This window comes from Gymnodraco acuticeps, unplaced genomic scaffold (genome assembly GCF_902827175.1).
Source record: "Gymnodraco acuticeps unplaced genomic scaffold, fGymAcu1.1, whole genome shotgun sequence".
In the NCBI taxonomy this organism is placed as follows: Eukaryota; Metazoa; Chordata; class Actinopteri; order Perciformes; family Bathydraconidae; genus Gymnodraco; species Gymnodraco acuticeps.
This window is the reverse complement of record NW_022992223.1, coordinates 728,923-745,651: the sequence shown is the minus strand read 5'-3', so window position 1 is coordinate 745,651 and position 16,729 is coordinate 728,923. Positions and strand designations below refer to the sequence as shown.

General features: G+C 42.5%; 1 protein-coding gene across 1 annotated transcript; it reads left to right on the top strand.

The window, feature by feature from the left end:
* The first annotated feature begins 244 nt into the window (after positions 1-244).
* On the top strand, positions 245-16,533 carry LOC117539756 (serine/threonine-protein kinase H1-like). The gene is made up of 3 exons (XM_034206037.1): positions 245-2,119; positions 2,901-3,600; positions 15,089-16,533. The coding sequence occupies exons 1-3, from the start codon at positions 1,854-1,856 to the stop codon at positions 15,428-15,430; spliced, it is 1,308 nt and encodes a 435-aa protein (XP_034061928.1). The 5' UTR covers positions 245-1,853; the 3' UTR covers positions 15,431-16,533.
* The last annotated feature ends 196 nt before the right edge of the window (positions 16,534-16,729 follow it).

Sequence of the window (16,729 nt, the reverse complement as noted above, 5' to 3'; positions counted from 1 at the left end):
TACAGGCAGTAACTACAATATTAAATAACACAATGGGAGAATTAAAAACATAATAAAAAGCACAATAACTAGAAACATATAAAAAATAAATAAATAAAAAACACATACAAATATAAAAATGTAATGTTCAACTAGTATTAAAAGCCAGTGCAAAGAGGTGAGTTTTTAGCTGAGATTTAAAAAGTTCAATAGACTCAGCAGTCCGGATATGTGCTGGGAGGCTGTTCCACAGTCTGGGAGCTGCAACACTGAAAGCGCTGTCACCTCGGGTTTTTTTCCTGCTCCGAGGAACCACCAACATATTCTGCTGAGCTGAGCGCAATGCTCTAGCTGGAGCATGGCGGTGCAACAACTCAGACAGGTAATGTGGTGCCAGTCCATGCAATGATTTAAAAACAACAAGTAAGTACTTGAACGCGATCCTGTAACTGACAGGAAGCCAATGAAGGTCTGCCAAAACGGGTGTGATGTGGTCATAACGTCTCTTCCCATTAAGAAGGCGTGCAGCTGCATTTTGGACCAGCTGCAGGCGACGGATCAAACACTTGTCAACACCAATATAGAGGGAGTTACAATAGTCTAAACGAGACGTTGTAAATAAGTGGATTAGCTGTTCAAATTCCTTACTAGGAAGATAGGCGTTTACCTTCCCCAGAAGCCGCAGCTGGAAGAAGCTTGTCTTGACAACTGAGCTTGAATGATAATGGGACACATCGACGTCTGCACTCACAGTGCCGCGGACTGTAGGCTACGTAATGTTACTTTGATCCGGTTACTTATGTTGTGGCAGATATTTAAGTAAGCTTTCTTAATGCTAATGTTATAATTGTCAGATTGCTCTGAAGATGGGAGGTGATATTCTATTCATTTTCACGTTCACACAGTCGGTGATTTGAACTGCAACGGCAGTTTAAACTGTATTTCCTTTATCCTGTAATATGACTTGATCGCTTTAAACTCTGCACACTGTTGTTATCAGCTGCTCCACCATGGTTTCTACCTCAACCTGTAATAGATGTAGGCCTATCCTTATTGAAACGGTTACATTCAATGAAAAATTAAATCAATGTGCAGGCTTACGTGAACACTGTTCTACATGAACAATATGGGCAGTTTATACATTAAATAAATCAACAGTATAGTGGCGATATGCTCCAAGTGTAAGCGATTCGCCATTAAAGCAAAGAAGAAGAAGAACTCCGCACAGTTGATCTCTTATCCTGGAACCTATCCTGCTCCGGCGCAGGCTAGCCGTTCAGAATAAGTTAGCCTATCTAACCCGCTAAAAAGTGAACCAGCTTCGTAGAACCGGAAATCCCAGAAATTAGCTTGCTAAACGAAAATCTTGATTCGTAGTATAGGCCCCTGCTCCGGGGCAGGTTAGCCGCACAGCATAAGTTACCATGGAGATCTAGCCCGCTAAAAAGAGAACCAGCGTCGTAGGACCGGAAAGCCGGAGTTTTCCCTGAAGTTAGCCGGCTAAGCGAACATCCTGCTTCGTAGTAGGCCTATAGGCCCCTGAGTGTCAATATAATCTTGGCTTGGTTGGTGTTCTTCCTTTCACAATTTTCTCCTTCATGCTATGCTTGTTACGTTAATCTACCATGAGAGGATTGACAATAGCTTCAAAACACTTTCGTTTACCTGACACTTCTATCACATATGTGAGTGAGATGGTGCGTTCAAACACCTGCCGACCTCCCTGCTGCTGTGGGAGGAGCTTGTTGTTTGCAAACCTCAAGTAACACCTGCATGAAAGAATACCTGCTGCAGTGTGGACTCTTCTTATTTCTGAGCTACATTCAGTTTACAGGAGATGTTTTCTGTCCCCTGCATGGCTTGATCATCGAGTGATGGGCTGTGGGAACACTAAGGTGCTGCCTGAGGCATCCAAGAAGGGCTATGTAAGTGTGGTGCAGTCTCTCGTGGCCTTTAGTAAAGCTCACGGTGATGATGAGTCGAACAAGCATGCAAAGAAGAGAAGAGCTCCATGGTTTTCCACCGGTGCTAAAAATCTCCAACCTGCATCAAGCGGACAGCAGCAGATACTCAGAGAGGGACGACAGCAGGCAAGAGTCGCAAAGTATAAGGACAAGTTTGATCCACGTGTGACAGCAAGGTGAGCGGATCTACTTTTTGACAACCCTATTATTGAAGTAATCCTTCAACCCAGCAATGCAATATGACACATTTTGTTTTTGTAGTGCAACTGTCATTAAATTATATTATTTGCCAACATCAATAATGTTAAACTATTCTGCCAAAAAACAAATAAATAATACTAATATTTTGAAGATCTTTTTAATCATACTCGACAATTGACCTGCTTCTGAGTTTCTTATTTCTCATTTGAAAGATATAAATGCTGCACTGTAAACAAGTACTACTATCTCAGCCCTGTGAGAAGACAATTTGTCATTAATAAAATAGATCTTTCACAGCAAGACACAAGGTGAAGTGACTTATTAAAGGCATTCACAGTGCTCATGAAAGACTGCTAATGTCACCGGCTTCTTTCATTAACTCAGCCTGCCAACGCCAACCTTCATGTCACACAATTTATTAGCAGTAACAGTTTTCATTTGAGAGGCCTTATTATACCTGAAGACTGGCTTCCTGTTGTCAGATGAGAGAGCGGAGACAATTAAAGCTCGGAAACTGATGTCAGTGCGCATATCCCTCTACATCTGATTAGTGGAGGCTTATATATTGCCTTGTTGGGGATCTAAATCATAGTGTATTCTTATATGAATTTGTCTCATCGACTTCACTGTACAACATGCAGATATATCCCCATACATCACAGCTGCATCTGCAGTGAGGGACATTCAGCGCTGAGTAACATGTATCATGAGATACTAATGCTGTAATGACTCATCTTTCCCCTCTTGTCCTGTCAGATACGACATCAAGGCTCTGATCGGTCGGGGGAGCTTCAGCCGCGTTGTGCGCGTGGAGCACAGGGCGACTCGCCAGCCCTTCGCCATTAAAATGATGGAGGTGGAGGGCCCCGAGGGCCGCGAGGTGTGCGCCTCGGAGCTGGCGGTGCTGCAGCGGGTGAGCCACTCTCACGTGATCCAGCTGATGGAGGTGTTTCAGTTCCCGCAGAGGGTCTACATGGTGCTGGAGCTGGCCACAGGGGGCGAGCTACTGGACCGCGTGGTCAGCAGGGGTCACTTCACGGAGAGGGACGCCACCCAGGCCCTCAGGATGGTGCTGGCTGGGGTGGCGTACCTCCACAATCTGGGCATCACCCACAGAGACCTGAAGCCTGAGAACCTGCTGTACTACCATCCAGGGGCTGACTCCAGGCTGCTCGTCACAGACTTTGGACTGGCCACTTTTGGCGGCGCAGGGTCCGAGGTCTCATCCGGAGATCACTCAGGAGCAGAAACTTGGTCCCTCAGAACCACCTGTGGGACCCCTGAGTACATGGCCCCTGAGGTGTTGCTAAGTAGACCCTACTCCTGTGCTGTGGACATGTGGGCCCTGGGGGTGATCGCCTACATCGTGCTGAGTGGGTCCATGCCGTTTGAAGATGACAGCCGGACGCGCCTCTACAGGTCCATTGTGAGAGGGAAATACAGCTTCCATGGAGATGTAAGTTTACTTTACCTGTTATTGAGTATTTTAGTTTATATATATATATATATATATATATAGACATTTTCCAATAATTGTAATGGTATTAAAGATTATTTAGTTAACTAGAAGACATTTTATTTCTTTGGCTGGTTGTAATTATTTGTGCTTATGGATAAGACTATTTCGTTTTTTATTTCCAGTTCTGCACCGGGTGTATCTCAGCCTTTTAAGTAAATCATCCATCTGGCATTTCCATTTTGACCTTAGACCAGAGGACACCAACTACATTTGTCCAAGGGCCAAAATTAATCCAAGAGACACTTTCAGGGGCCAGAGATTTATATATATGATTAATATTTTCACTTTATTGAAAAAAAAATCTTTTTTTTTATAAGCCTGCATCCGGGCTAATAAAACTGAAAGCAGTCCTGATTGGCAGGGAAAGGAATCAACTTTTTTATTAATACCGTGTCCTGATTGGTGGGAAACGGTTGCAGGATATAAGAAAATTGTTTGCCAGGCACGCAAAAATGTCACTGTCAAAGAGCCTCAAGTGTAAAGTTGACGTGGAAAACCGCAGTTTTAATGAGGAATGGGCAGATAAATACGCATTCATCATGCCATCATTCAATAAGGCTACACCTGTTTGCCTTATCTGCAATGAAACGGTTGCTGTTGCAAAAGAGTACAATCTCAGGCGTCATCACAAAGCATGCAACTTTCTCACTTTTTTTTTTTTTCTTTTTTTTTTTTTACACGCCACAGTCACCCCCGCCGGATGAGAATGTCTGACGGGCCTGATGTGGCCCGCGGGCCGCCAGTTGATGGTCACTGCCTTAGACCATCTCCCCACAACACAATCCAACATAATTGACTGCATTATAACTACCAAAAATAGCTACATTAGTTTACCCTTTGTAAGAATAACATTTGCAATTTAGCACTGAGGACTGCAGCTCGTTTTCATTCCTTTTCCTGCAACTTTGTAAAAGCCCAAAAATTGGTATGCTAAATTCCGGCTAGGGTTTGCTTTCGGAAATGGGAGAACTGCGGCCTGGCATGTTTTTTTTTATTATTCCCTTTCCTTCATCATACAACTGAAGTGGGTATTTTTAACAGCCTGCCCTGAGTCGCTCGCCGGCGACTCAGAGCTTGTTCTTTCACGCTGATTACACACAAGGCTGGATTATTCACTGGGCTTGAAGCCGGGCCCGATTCTTAGGGATGCAGCCTGACATTTTAGTCTGGCATACAAGAGGCTCCCTTACATATAGGTCCTGGACTATTATCCATGTGTTTACCGCTGCAATGACCAACAACCCAACAACAGTGCAAAATCCTTGAGTTTATTCAAGGAATTATTTCACGTTTCTCATGGTGGCTTTCGACACGGCTCATATGTGAGCAGAGCTTAGAAAACATATTTCGTATGACCTCACATATAGCATCTTACAGTACACTGAGATGCAGTAAAGAAGTCAATGTGTGAATTCACATAATGACATTATGAAGACATCACATGGCTGAGTAGCAGTGCAGGGCTTGATGGGAAGAGCCATCAATCACATTTCCATGTTGACAAGACACTTATTCTCCGTCATGTGCAAGTCTCCATCCTCTCTGATAGACTGACAACCCAGTCACACACACACACACACACACACACACACACACACACACACACACACACACACACACACATACACATACACACACACACACACACACTGCGTTAATAATGCTGTAATGTGTGATGAAGGTTCACAAGTATGCACAAAATGTGGGCCTCCGTCTTCAGAAGGGTTCTTCATGTCACTCAGAAGGGTGCTTCTCTTCGGGACGAGAACAGTTTCAACGACCTGAGCAATTCCCATCTCATATTAAACTTGACTTGAAGAGTTTAATCTGAAACGAGCTGTCCACCAGCTCAACAAAGAGAAACAGGGACCTCCTTTCATCGATGTGATGGCTTTTTGGCTCAAGATGACACTTGTCAACTTAATTGGATGTCAATACAATGGGCCTTTTTCACAGCAGACATTTTGAACTGTCATAGTAAGAAAGGCACAGAGCAGTGGGCACTAATAGTATTTGGCTCTGTTCTTGTTCTCTTTAAGTCGTGTCAATGAGCACAGTACCAGGACCCTGAAACCAAGGCAGCTAAATGAAGAAAAAAAAAGCGAAATTCATCCATCATTAATTTGATTACCGATACCCGTGCTTTTCCAACTGTGACATGTCGAAATGGAGTCCGTGAAACAGGTCTACGGACCAGAATAGAGCTCACATGAGCAATGACAGTCAAAGTGTCAAGGGAGCTTTTGAAATGATCATGAAACATACAATAAAACGGGTCATGATCATGAGCCGCTGGAGCCAAACACGCAATGCATAAGAAGCAGGGTACATCTATCCATCTGTTTTTAAATGTATGCTTTGTCAGTTTGCTGCTAATGTGAGCTAAGGGTTAGGCTTTCCTGTGACATGTCTCCATGCTTTAATGTTCAAAAAGCTCTTTATTTTTTTTCATACTGCCTGTGCTGCAGTACCTCTTTTCACCCTCTGTCTGAAACCAGAGCCCAGTCTGCTCTGATTGGTTAGCTGGCCGGCTCTGTTGAGATTGGTCAAACGCTTAGAGATGGAAATGTCAAACCCCTTTTTATATTGTGTACAATGTGTTGGAGCACTAGCCAATATAAGCTTGAAATTGCATAGTGATGTCATTATGATACAGAAGTCGTCAAGTGTGTGGGAGAGAAACTCCCTCTGGAGGGTTTTTGATGTTTTTAGGGTTAACCCATACTTGAGGCATTCAGGGTGTTCTTGCAAAAATGGAAAACGCAGTATTGTTTTCATCTTGATTCAAAGTCTGTGTCATGAACATAAAACCTTCTTTTAAAAAAAATATATTTTCTCTATTCGGACACGCATCAAGCACTAGGTGATAGGTGATTTGAAGCTTGCAGTGCAGGTGTGTAGAGGCTTATATACAGGGCTGCACATAACTGGTGCGCAGGTGCGCATGCGCACCTCCGCCAAAAAAAGAGCACCGGGTCATTTGAAACAAAGCGCATTTGCGTACCAACATTGAGAGAGGGAGAGAGAGAAGGGAGAAGAGAAAATAGAGGAGAGAGAGAAGAGAGAGAGAGAAAAAGATATTTGCGAGTTGCATACATGTATATGAACCATGATATGAACTCAGGGTCGGCCCGTAGCCCTGGCTAGATGTTCGCATAGGGCGCCAGATCTGTGGAGGCGCTGCGCTGGCAGTTCTGGGAGGGAAAAAAACATTTTGACCGTTGGGGCTCATCCTAATTTTCAGCCTTGATGTAACAATATTCATAATTAAGTAAATGTAACACCCTTTTCACCCTGGTTACACGTTTCATTTGCCCTGTACGATGGGCGCTGTAAGTGATGAAAATGGGGGATGTTGGCTTATCTGGCGCCCGCAGCTCACAGCCAAAATGCGAGTGAGCGAGGGAGGGTGTACCGGTACCAGCGCTGTTGTTATTAGAATCTGGTGCCGTGCTAGCTGCTCTAACGGATATAAGAAGAAGATGTTTCTACAATAATGTGGAGGGAGAGTCCTCTCCAGTCAGACTGAGAGGCTGATACTACAGCTCAGTGAGGTAAAGGACTCTGAGTGTTTAGATAGTTCACTTTAGTCTAAGTTCAAACGGTTTGGTCGCAATTTATGTAAACACATATTGTCAAGGCACTCCTTTATAATTATTGGGATAAACAGGTTTTAAATCATTCCAATGTATACTATAGGACAGTAACCAAAAATATCCTTTAAAACTGGAGAGATAAAAAAAAATGCATAAATAAATGTTAAGGTAAAATAAGATATGAATGAACAACACAAATAAAATAAGTTGCATTCATTTGTTATTGGCTATGGTAGGTTGTTGGTTATGTTCACATACTTATTTGATTACATCCACTTGTCTAAGATGACAACAGAGACTTTCGACCCAAACCCAGCTGTTGACTTGTGGATGCAAGCAGCTAATCGCAGACTCAACCAGAGAGAAAGAAGTAGGCCTACATCATCAGCTACCATGTCTGACAGAGAGGAAGACAGTGAGGAGAACAGTCAGGAGGGGAGTGATGACAGCTTGTAGGATTACTGGTCGTGCTAATGTTGTCTTGTGTTCACCTCTGCATGTGTGTTCTGTGTTCACCTCTGCATGTGTGTTCAGTGGCGTGTGTCTGGCAAATAAAGTCAAGACCCCCTCAAAAGTTACGGTTTATTTCATTTTAAGGATGAGCTCCAAGCAACATCTCCAGGTGCTCCTTTGAGAACCAGGGCAAAAAGGTTATGTGCACCCCTGCTTATATATATCTATAGCTGGCACAGTTATTTTGAGCATGTGTTTGTGGTCCATCAATAGCAGATTGTAGAATACTGTCATCAGAAGCTCACCCATAAACATGCAGCGAGCAACAGAAGTGTAAAAAAGGAATAACTGCAGGTATCATTTTTCCAGATGGACATATAAAGAAAGTAACTATTGTTCTTTATTATGCAAATTAATACTCAGGGGCTGCAATTACAAACAAACAATCTTACAAAAGTATCAGTAACCTTGGTGTGTTTATCAAAACAAAATAGTGGTGTGTGTGGGTGTGTGTGTGTGTGTGTGTGTGTGTGTGTGTGTGTGTGTGTGTGTGTGTGTGTGTGTGTGTGTGTGTGTGTGTGTGTGTGTGTGTGTGTGTGTGTGTGTGTGTGTGTGTGTGTGTGTGTGTGTGTGTGTGTGTGTGTGTGTGTGTGTGTGTGTGTGTGTGTGTGTGTGTGTGTGTGTGTGTGTGTGTGTGTGTGTGTGTGTGTGTGTGTGTGTGTGTGTGTGTGTGTGTGTGTGTGTGTGTGTGTGTGTGTGTGTGTGTGTGTGTGTGTGTGTGTGTGTGTGTGTGTGTGTGTGTGTGTGTGTGTGTGTGTGTGTGTGTGTGTGTGTGTGTGTGTGTGTGTGTGTGTGTGTGTGTGTGTGTGTGTGTGTGGTTTCAGCATTACAAAGGGGGTAAGACTCACTAAGAAATGCAAATGGAGCCCTGGCACCTGCCCATGAAACAGGTCCCTCTGTATCCCCAGCAGCCCCCACCCACACACACACCCTGGGTACATTTCCCCCACTGGTGCAACAGCCCCTGAAGACTTGTAGAGCAGACTCACACTGATGTGTTTACTCAACAGTGGGAGGGTGGGGGAGTCAGGGATGGATAGCAGGGTGTGGAAAGAGAAAGGAGAGGACAGAGGAAGAGCGCCTGTAGCCTCGGGGGCTTTTCACACCTTATCACTCAATCCGCTCCCCGCATGTAGCACGAAGCGTTTCCCTCGCTCAGAATAAGGGCATCTCATCTGAGGTGTGTGAGAGTGGGAGGGGGGGGGGGTTCTGTGCATGTGTGCTCATGTCGTGGCAGTAAAGCGCAAATCTGTGCATCAGCTCAGGCCAGAAAAGCAGCCAGCAGGTAACCTCCTCTGCATTCTGCCGTGTTATTAAAGACTCCAGGTCGAAGCCAAACATAACTCAGCAGCAGTGCAGTCTGGGTAATGGTAAGCCCAGCCTGCCCCCTTCTGGGCACCATTTGAACACATCCAGCCTCTGCATGGCCACAGTGTGTTAAACAGGGGAGGGGGAGGGTTACTACTAAAAGAGGAATATTCTGATTACTTACTGTTACCTCTGTATTACCTCACTATCAAATACAATGTAAATAGAGACAAGAGAAAATACATACCTTATTATCTAGAATTCACAGTTAAACAAATCATACATTAAAAAAAAGGAAAAAAAATGCTTCTTCAAATTCGATTTTGACTCAGCTGTAAGCCATGAAAATGAACTGTAAATGAAGCTATGAGCTATTGTCTCAAAGCGTTTCTTCGTTATATCGTTCAGTATTTCCAAATGGATTGTAATTCTCATAGTAGTCCATTTTTTTTTTTTACTAAATGCAATACAGTTACCTTTGTTTGTATCCTGATTACCAAATTCCGTTATAAAAGGCTTTCACCTGAAGTAGCAGTGTTTCCCATTTGGACCCATTGTGACGAGGCATATTTAAACTTGGCTTTGTTTCTCAGGAAATGCTGCCAAGTGAATCAGATCTGAGTAAATTGTGAGGCGGGTGAAGTAGTTCATTTCTCAAACTCGTGATCACATTAGCTTAATCCAACCTTCTAGCGTTTTCTTCATTTGTTGCAATTACTGCTCTGTCGGGTAAAGATGTAGCACGCCATAAACAAATTCAGCTTCTCATTCACTCTAACAAGATGTTGCTAAACCCTGTAGGTTTCCCCTTGCTTATGCCATATCTGCACTCCCCCCTCTCCCTTCTCTTGGTCTAGCTCAACAGTGATGTATAACACCAGCTCTCACCCTCTGCTGCAAACACAATAAAGCCTTTGTGTATTTTGACGTGAGAAATGTTTGAAATAAGGCAGAGAGATAAACTTCCTGCAGGTGGCTACGTTCCAGGAAACACAGTTATGTCTCTTCTCCTTTAGGTGCACCATGTTGAAAGCAGGAGGAGAGTAAACTTGTTTTTTCCCGCATTATTCCCACTGAGTAAATGCTTCACCATCTTCCAGCAGAGGGGGAATAAGTACTCAGTAGAAATAATATTGGTTAAAACAAAGTAATAATACAAAATATTAGTATCAAGATATACTTAAAGTATAAAAAGGGATTTCATATTACTTCCATTTCTAATTTAAGAGGCCCTTTTATGCTTTATTTTCTCTTTCCTGTAGTGTTATGGTTTATTTATGTACAACATGGTCTGCAAATGCTAGAATCCCAGTGACCCTAACCCTTAACATAAAGTATTTTCTACTACTGTGCAATGTTCAAAACAACAGATAAAGCCAGAAATCTAGGTGTAGTCATGGACTCTGACCTGAGTTTCAACAGTCACATTAAAACTGTTACTAAATCAGCCTACTATCACCTAAAGAATATATCTAGGATTAAAAGACTAATGTCACAGCAGGATTTGGAAAAACTTGTCCATGCTTTTATCTTCAGTAGACTCGACTACTGCAATGGTGTCTTCACAGGTCTCACTAAAAAATCTATTAGGAAGCTGCAGCTGATTCAGAACGCTGCTGCTCGAGTCCTCACTAACACTAAGAAAGTGGATCACATCACTCCAGTTCTGAAGTCTTTACACTGGCTTCCTGTGTGTCAAAGAATAGATTTCAAAAATACTGCTGCTGGTTTATAAAGCACTGAATGGTTTAGGCCCAAAATATATTTCTGACCTCCTGCTAAATGATGAACCATCCAGATCTCTCAGGTCTTCAGGGACTGGTCAGCTTTCTGTCCCCAGAGTCAGAACTAAACATGGAGAAGCAGCGTTCAGTTATTATGCTCCAAATATCTGGAACAAACTCCCAGAAACCTGCAGGTCTGCTGCAACTCTGAATACTTTTAAATCCAGGCTGAAGACTTTTCTTTTTGTCGCTGCTTTTAATTGAACTATTCATATCTTAGACTGCACTGTAACATTTATCCATGTACTTTTTTTCTTTTAATGTTTAATTGACTGCCATGTATTTTTTTCTTTTAATGTTTATTTTATTAGCTTTTCTTTTTAATGACTGATTTTAAATGCCATTTTCTTAATCTCTTTCATTTTTTGTAAAGCACTTTGAATTGCCTTGTGTTGAAAAGTGCTATATAAATAAACTTGCCTTGCCTTGCCTTGCCTTACTTTTAGTAGGCTACTTAAAGGTGGGGTAGGTAAGTTTGAGAAACCAGCTCGAGATACACTTTTTGTTATATTCCATGGAATGCTCTTAACATCCCGATAGCAATGAATATCTTAAGTGCTTTGACAAAAAATCCATAACAACATTTAATCTGTGGAAGCCGTAGTACTGTAAAAAGCACGACCAATCATTTTAGCCAGCCCAGCTAAAATAACTGGATGGCCTACCTGCCTGTCAGCCTTCCATCTGTGCACAACTGTATCTCGTGCCCTCATTGGTCATGTGCGCGGTCGTGTGTGTTGGAGGAGGGGCTCTGTAAGGAAGTGGCAGATTTGTTCCGGCTGTGTATTTTCAAATTCTAGCGCACTCGAGCTGGTTTCTCCAAAATTACCTACCCCACCTTTAAAGTATCAAAAGTATAGTCATTCTGCAGAATTGCTCTTTTTTAGAGTAATATATTACTATAGTTATTGTATTTTCCTGTTTTTTTCTCACCTGCAAATACATTTAAAAGCATGTTGCAGTTTTTCAACAGGGAGCCAATTCATGAGACTTACAGAGTGGACTAACATATCATTTCTTTTCATGTATAAAAAGTGACTAGTATCTGATATAACATGTAGTGGAGTAAAGAGAACCATGTTTACCTCTCAAATATAGTGGAGTAAAAGTATGAAGTAGCATAAGAATAACTCAAGTAAAGCACAAAAATGGCAAAATAACTATTGGTTACATTCCACCCCGTCTCGAACAGAAGGCACCGGTTAGCCCCGGCTGCCATCACATGTGTTTTTCACAGCAGATAAAGAGCGACATGAAATCACCAACAGCACTGGAGAAGGAGGGAAGTCAGACTTGTTGGTCGTGGGAGCTCAATCAGACACTTTCTCTCCTTCCCAGGCTGCCGAGTGTCACTCTGCCTGCCTCTCAGGTGTGAAATAACAACACAATGAGAAGAAAGTTTGAGTGAGAAGCATTTCAGCTCCGCGCTCTGCGCTCTGCTCGCACACACACTCCTCTCCAGTCAGTGCACCGTGAGAATAAGCGAGTCCCTGCTTCTTTGAATTCCTCTCAGTCCTGCGATTGTCAATTTCATGCTTGATTAATTGTCATTACTCGGCGAGAGACAAAAAAGGGGGAGAGAAATGCATTTCAGGATTAAAATGGAGAGCGAGACCTCCCTAAAGAGAGCGATTTAGTCTGTGCCAGGTTGAGCGAAGAATGAGAGAATTCTGCACACGCAGGTTTTACTGTATTTAGCTTTTATCCTCCTCAGACAGACACAGTGGAGCATAACACGGCTGATTGGTGGAAACATTTGTTCATGTTAAAGACAACTGATACAGCGATAAGTCTGATAATTACCTGACATTTACAGAAACATCATGAAGAGGAAGTCATCCATGCTTTTTGATAAAGGTTGTTGTGTAAAACAATCGGAAAGACACATGAGCAAAACACACATACTTGATAGAAGTTTGGCCTCTTTGTTGTTGTGTTTTCTTCTCTTGGTTGTATCTTTCTGGGGTTTTGAGTCTCATTGTTGTTATTTTACATTACTTTCTAAATATTCTGTTAGTATTTGTAGTTATTTTGTGTTTCTTTGTGATCTATTTGCATCTGTTACTTAACATATTTTCCTCTTTGTGGTCATTTTTGTCTCCTTTTTTTATAGTTGCTTTGTGGCTGTTTGGGTCTGTTCTGTTTTTATTGTCATCACAAGTCTTGTTGTAGTTAATCTGGGCGATGTTGTAATTCAATTATTTTTGTCTTTTGTATTAACTGTTTACACATAGTTGTATTTTGCCAACTTGTTTTGTATGTTTTTTTTTAATTGATTTGTGTCTCTTGTGTTCATTTTGTGTCTCTTTTGGGTTGTTTTTCACTTTGACCAATTCATTCTCTGTGTTTTTATAATTGTTGTTGGTCTTTCTCAGTTTCTTTGACATCTTTGAGGTTACTTTTAGTCTTTTACTGTTTGGAATGTGTCTCTTTGAGTGACATCCTGTTTTGTGGTGAAGGCCAGGGGGCATCTGACCCTTTTAGCCCCTGAGCCTTTGAGGCATGTGTAGTAATCAATCCATGGTGTTGTGGCCAAATATCCATCTGTTCTTCTTTAATTTAAAATAGGACAGAAGCTCAAAGGTCATCACTTCCTGTGGCAGGCCTCCACAATTGAGTTTTCATGACAGAGAACCAAAGTCATGATGAATAATGAAAAAATTGTGATTTATGATAATAATCCTGATGCCTTCTGTCTCGCTGGAAAGATGGCATGGCAGATTTCAAAGCATGCTTGAATGTCAGCTTTCTTCATGACAAGGGGAATGATTTGCTATTTGAGTAAACAAACAGCAAAAGAACCCAGCGAGGCTCATCTGTGGTGCCTTTATTAAGAAGCTAATGCAGGCTTAGAATAAACATGTGCCCAAATCCCACACATATGGCAGGGCTGTCCTTATTTCCCAGGCTTCAAATTATTTCAGCCAACACTGCTGCTTCCCTTTGACCAGTGACATTCAGCTTTCCTTTGAGGTTAGCTCTGCTTGTTGGGTCTGCACCAGGCCCGGTTCTACGGGGGTGCATAAGGGTGCATTGCACCCTCAGTTGAGTCGTTATGCACCCTCATTTGAAAAGTAAAAAAAAAAAAAAGGGGGGGAAAAGTGAAAGATATTACATATATAATAATAGTAGTAGTAATAATAAGAAGAAGAATTTAGTTGAAATTAAATACATTGTAATTGTGGTTAAATAACATTGTCTGCTGCATTTATTTGGTCAATTTAAACGGTAAGTAACGTTATTATGTCAGGTGTGCGTGACCTGTGCCGCTGCGCGTTCGTCATCTGCAAGGTGCTTACACAGCAGTCAATGATGGACATAAAAAAAACAGCTCTTATAGCCAGCAGTAACACTGCATCTACTGCAGGTAATAACAGTTCAGATCATGGGGACATCACGTTACCCGCGGCCACTGTCGTGGACACTAACGCCCGACTCGCCGGCTTTGCCCGCCTCGCCCACGGAGGCGGAGCAGCCGCAGCCGTCTTCGTTGCCCCAAACGCCGCCACCCCTCAGCGGCCCGCAAGTGCCAGAGGACCTTGGCAAAACAGAGCCTGCCCAGGTATATTTAAAAAAGCACCCAACTCGCCTGTACAGTGGAGTGAGGCGCTCATTTTGCAGCTCATGGTTTCAAAACAGAGATTGGCTGGAATATTCATGTAAAAAAGATGCCATCTTCTGCTATGCATGTGGACATTTCGGTTCAAGTAAGTCAGATGCCTTCACCACAACTGGCTACAACAACTGGCGTCATGCTCTTATAGGCTACTTGATAAGGGACTGGGAAGGCATGAATCAAGCAAAGAGCACATAGATCCATAGATCTCTTAATGTTGCTCTCAAAGTGCACCAGATTAATGCTTTTAACTTCAATATTTTAAAATAAATCTTCCGGGGGAGCATGGACCCCCTAGAGGAGGTGAGGACCCTCCTAGAGGAGGTGAGGACCCCCCTAGAGGGTGTTAGGTCCACTCCCCACTTATAAAAATAGCACTTTACCCCTGCACCCTCTCTAATCTCAGATGCACCCCGAGTCATTTTGTTCTGGAACCGGGCCTGGTCTGCACGGCACAGGCATCATAGTTTTAATTTTTGTGTTAGAATGAAACCCAGCAGGCGCTTTTACAGGACAGCAGGTTCCTGAGTGTCTGTGCGTAGGTTGAAATGTGGTGCGAGTGCACATATTCACACTAACGGAAATCACTCTCTTTCCTTTTTCCACAGCCTTGGCCCTCAGTGTCCAACCTAGCCAAGGACTTTATCCATCGCCTGCTGCCGTTGGACCCCGCTTCTCGACTGAGCGCAGACCAAGCTCTCCGTCACCCCTGGGTGTCCACCATGGCAGCCAGTTCCTCCATGAAGAACCTCCATCGCTCTATTTCTCAGAACCTCCGGCAGCGGGCATCCCGAAGCTCCTCCCGGTGCCCGAGTAGCAACGGAAGCTCTGCGGACTCCACCAAGGTTGGCTTGGGAAAGCTCATATCGCTGGAGGGAAACCAAGAGCAGCAGCAGGGCCGAGCATCTGGACCACATCCAGCCAGAGGAGCTTCAACGCCATCCAACTGAAGCACCAGATTTATAAGAAGGCTAATGGAAAGAACCAGCTGCCCCATGCTCAGTGTGTGTACTAAACCTCAGAGGTGCAAAAGTGCCTGGGACAGGTGTTGTGACGAAAGAAACTTCAGTCAAGCTTCTCTAATAACCCCCTGAAGGTTTCTACCTCCAGTAGCTCCTCGTGCTCGGGTTAAGCTGTAAGTGAACATCTTTCAGTTTAGAGGGTCCAGGTTTATATTGAGACAGAGCTGTCCACCTCTACAAGGCCTCCAGCCTCCTTTTATTCACACAGCTCAGACTAATGGCTCTCATATACTTCATTATGAGTCACCACATCACCTGCCTGAGAGGAGGCTCATACCAGATATGAGAAATAGGAGCTAATCTTAGAAAGGATGACGTAAAAGAAGAAGAAACTTGCTTTTTCTTAGATGTTTTCCCACCAGACAGCAGGATGATTTATCTTTTATAAAGAAAGAAGCAAATAAGGCACGCTGTAGTATTTTCTTTTGTTTTCACGCCTCCTACATAGCATCCCCCACATCACTGAAACAACTGCAAGCACAAAATAGATATTTGGTGACAGGCCGCTGTCGAGTTAAAATGAGGTTTAAAGAGCCCTTTCTCTCCTCCATGCATTATGCAAGCTGTTAACAGCAGCATTCTCAAAATAACCACTTTTCCAGTGAGAAGTTTTAGCGAGTATAATATGCAAATTACAAGTGAAGTTTAATCATGTTTAGCAACATCACACATCATGTATTATGGATTTATTTCTCTTTTTATGTTTTAATCACATTTGATGAATGCTTTTGGTTGCAGATGATAAGTCATGTATTGGACTGAACCTACAAGGATTATTGGATACAGATTTGAAAAAGGCTTGGAAAGGGTAATTAAAACATCTAAGTAAAAAAGCATTTTTTTATTATGACTACCTTTTATTTTATTGATGTTTTGTGTATTAACACAATTGTTTTCCTTTTTCTGAAGAAAAACGTCACCAACAGTCACTCAATGTTAAATCGATGTTCTTAATTATCTAAAAAGGCAATCAATCAACCCGGTGTTTTTTTGTGCAGCTACAATAAATACAATAAAACAATTTTAAACTTGGAAAGTGACAAAGTAAAACCAAAAGTCTCTTTCTCTTTTCTTTGGCTTCAAACCAATTTGCTTGGTCTTCGTCATTGCAAGACTGTCAAAAAAGGACAGATAGCTTTGGAAAAATACATAATTGTTCTTCTTTAAGTATATTTAGTATAACTAAAAAGCAAAATGCTCCTTTTTTTTCCACAGTCTCATAAAATA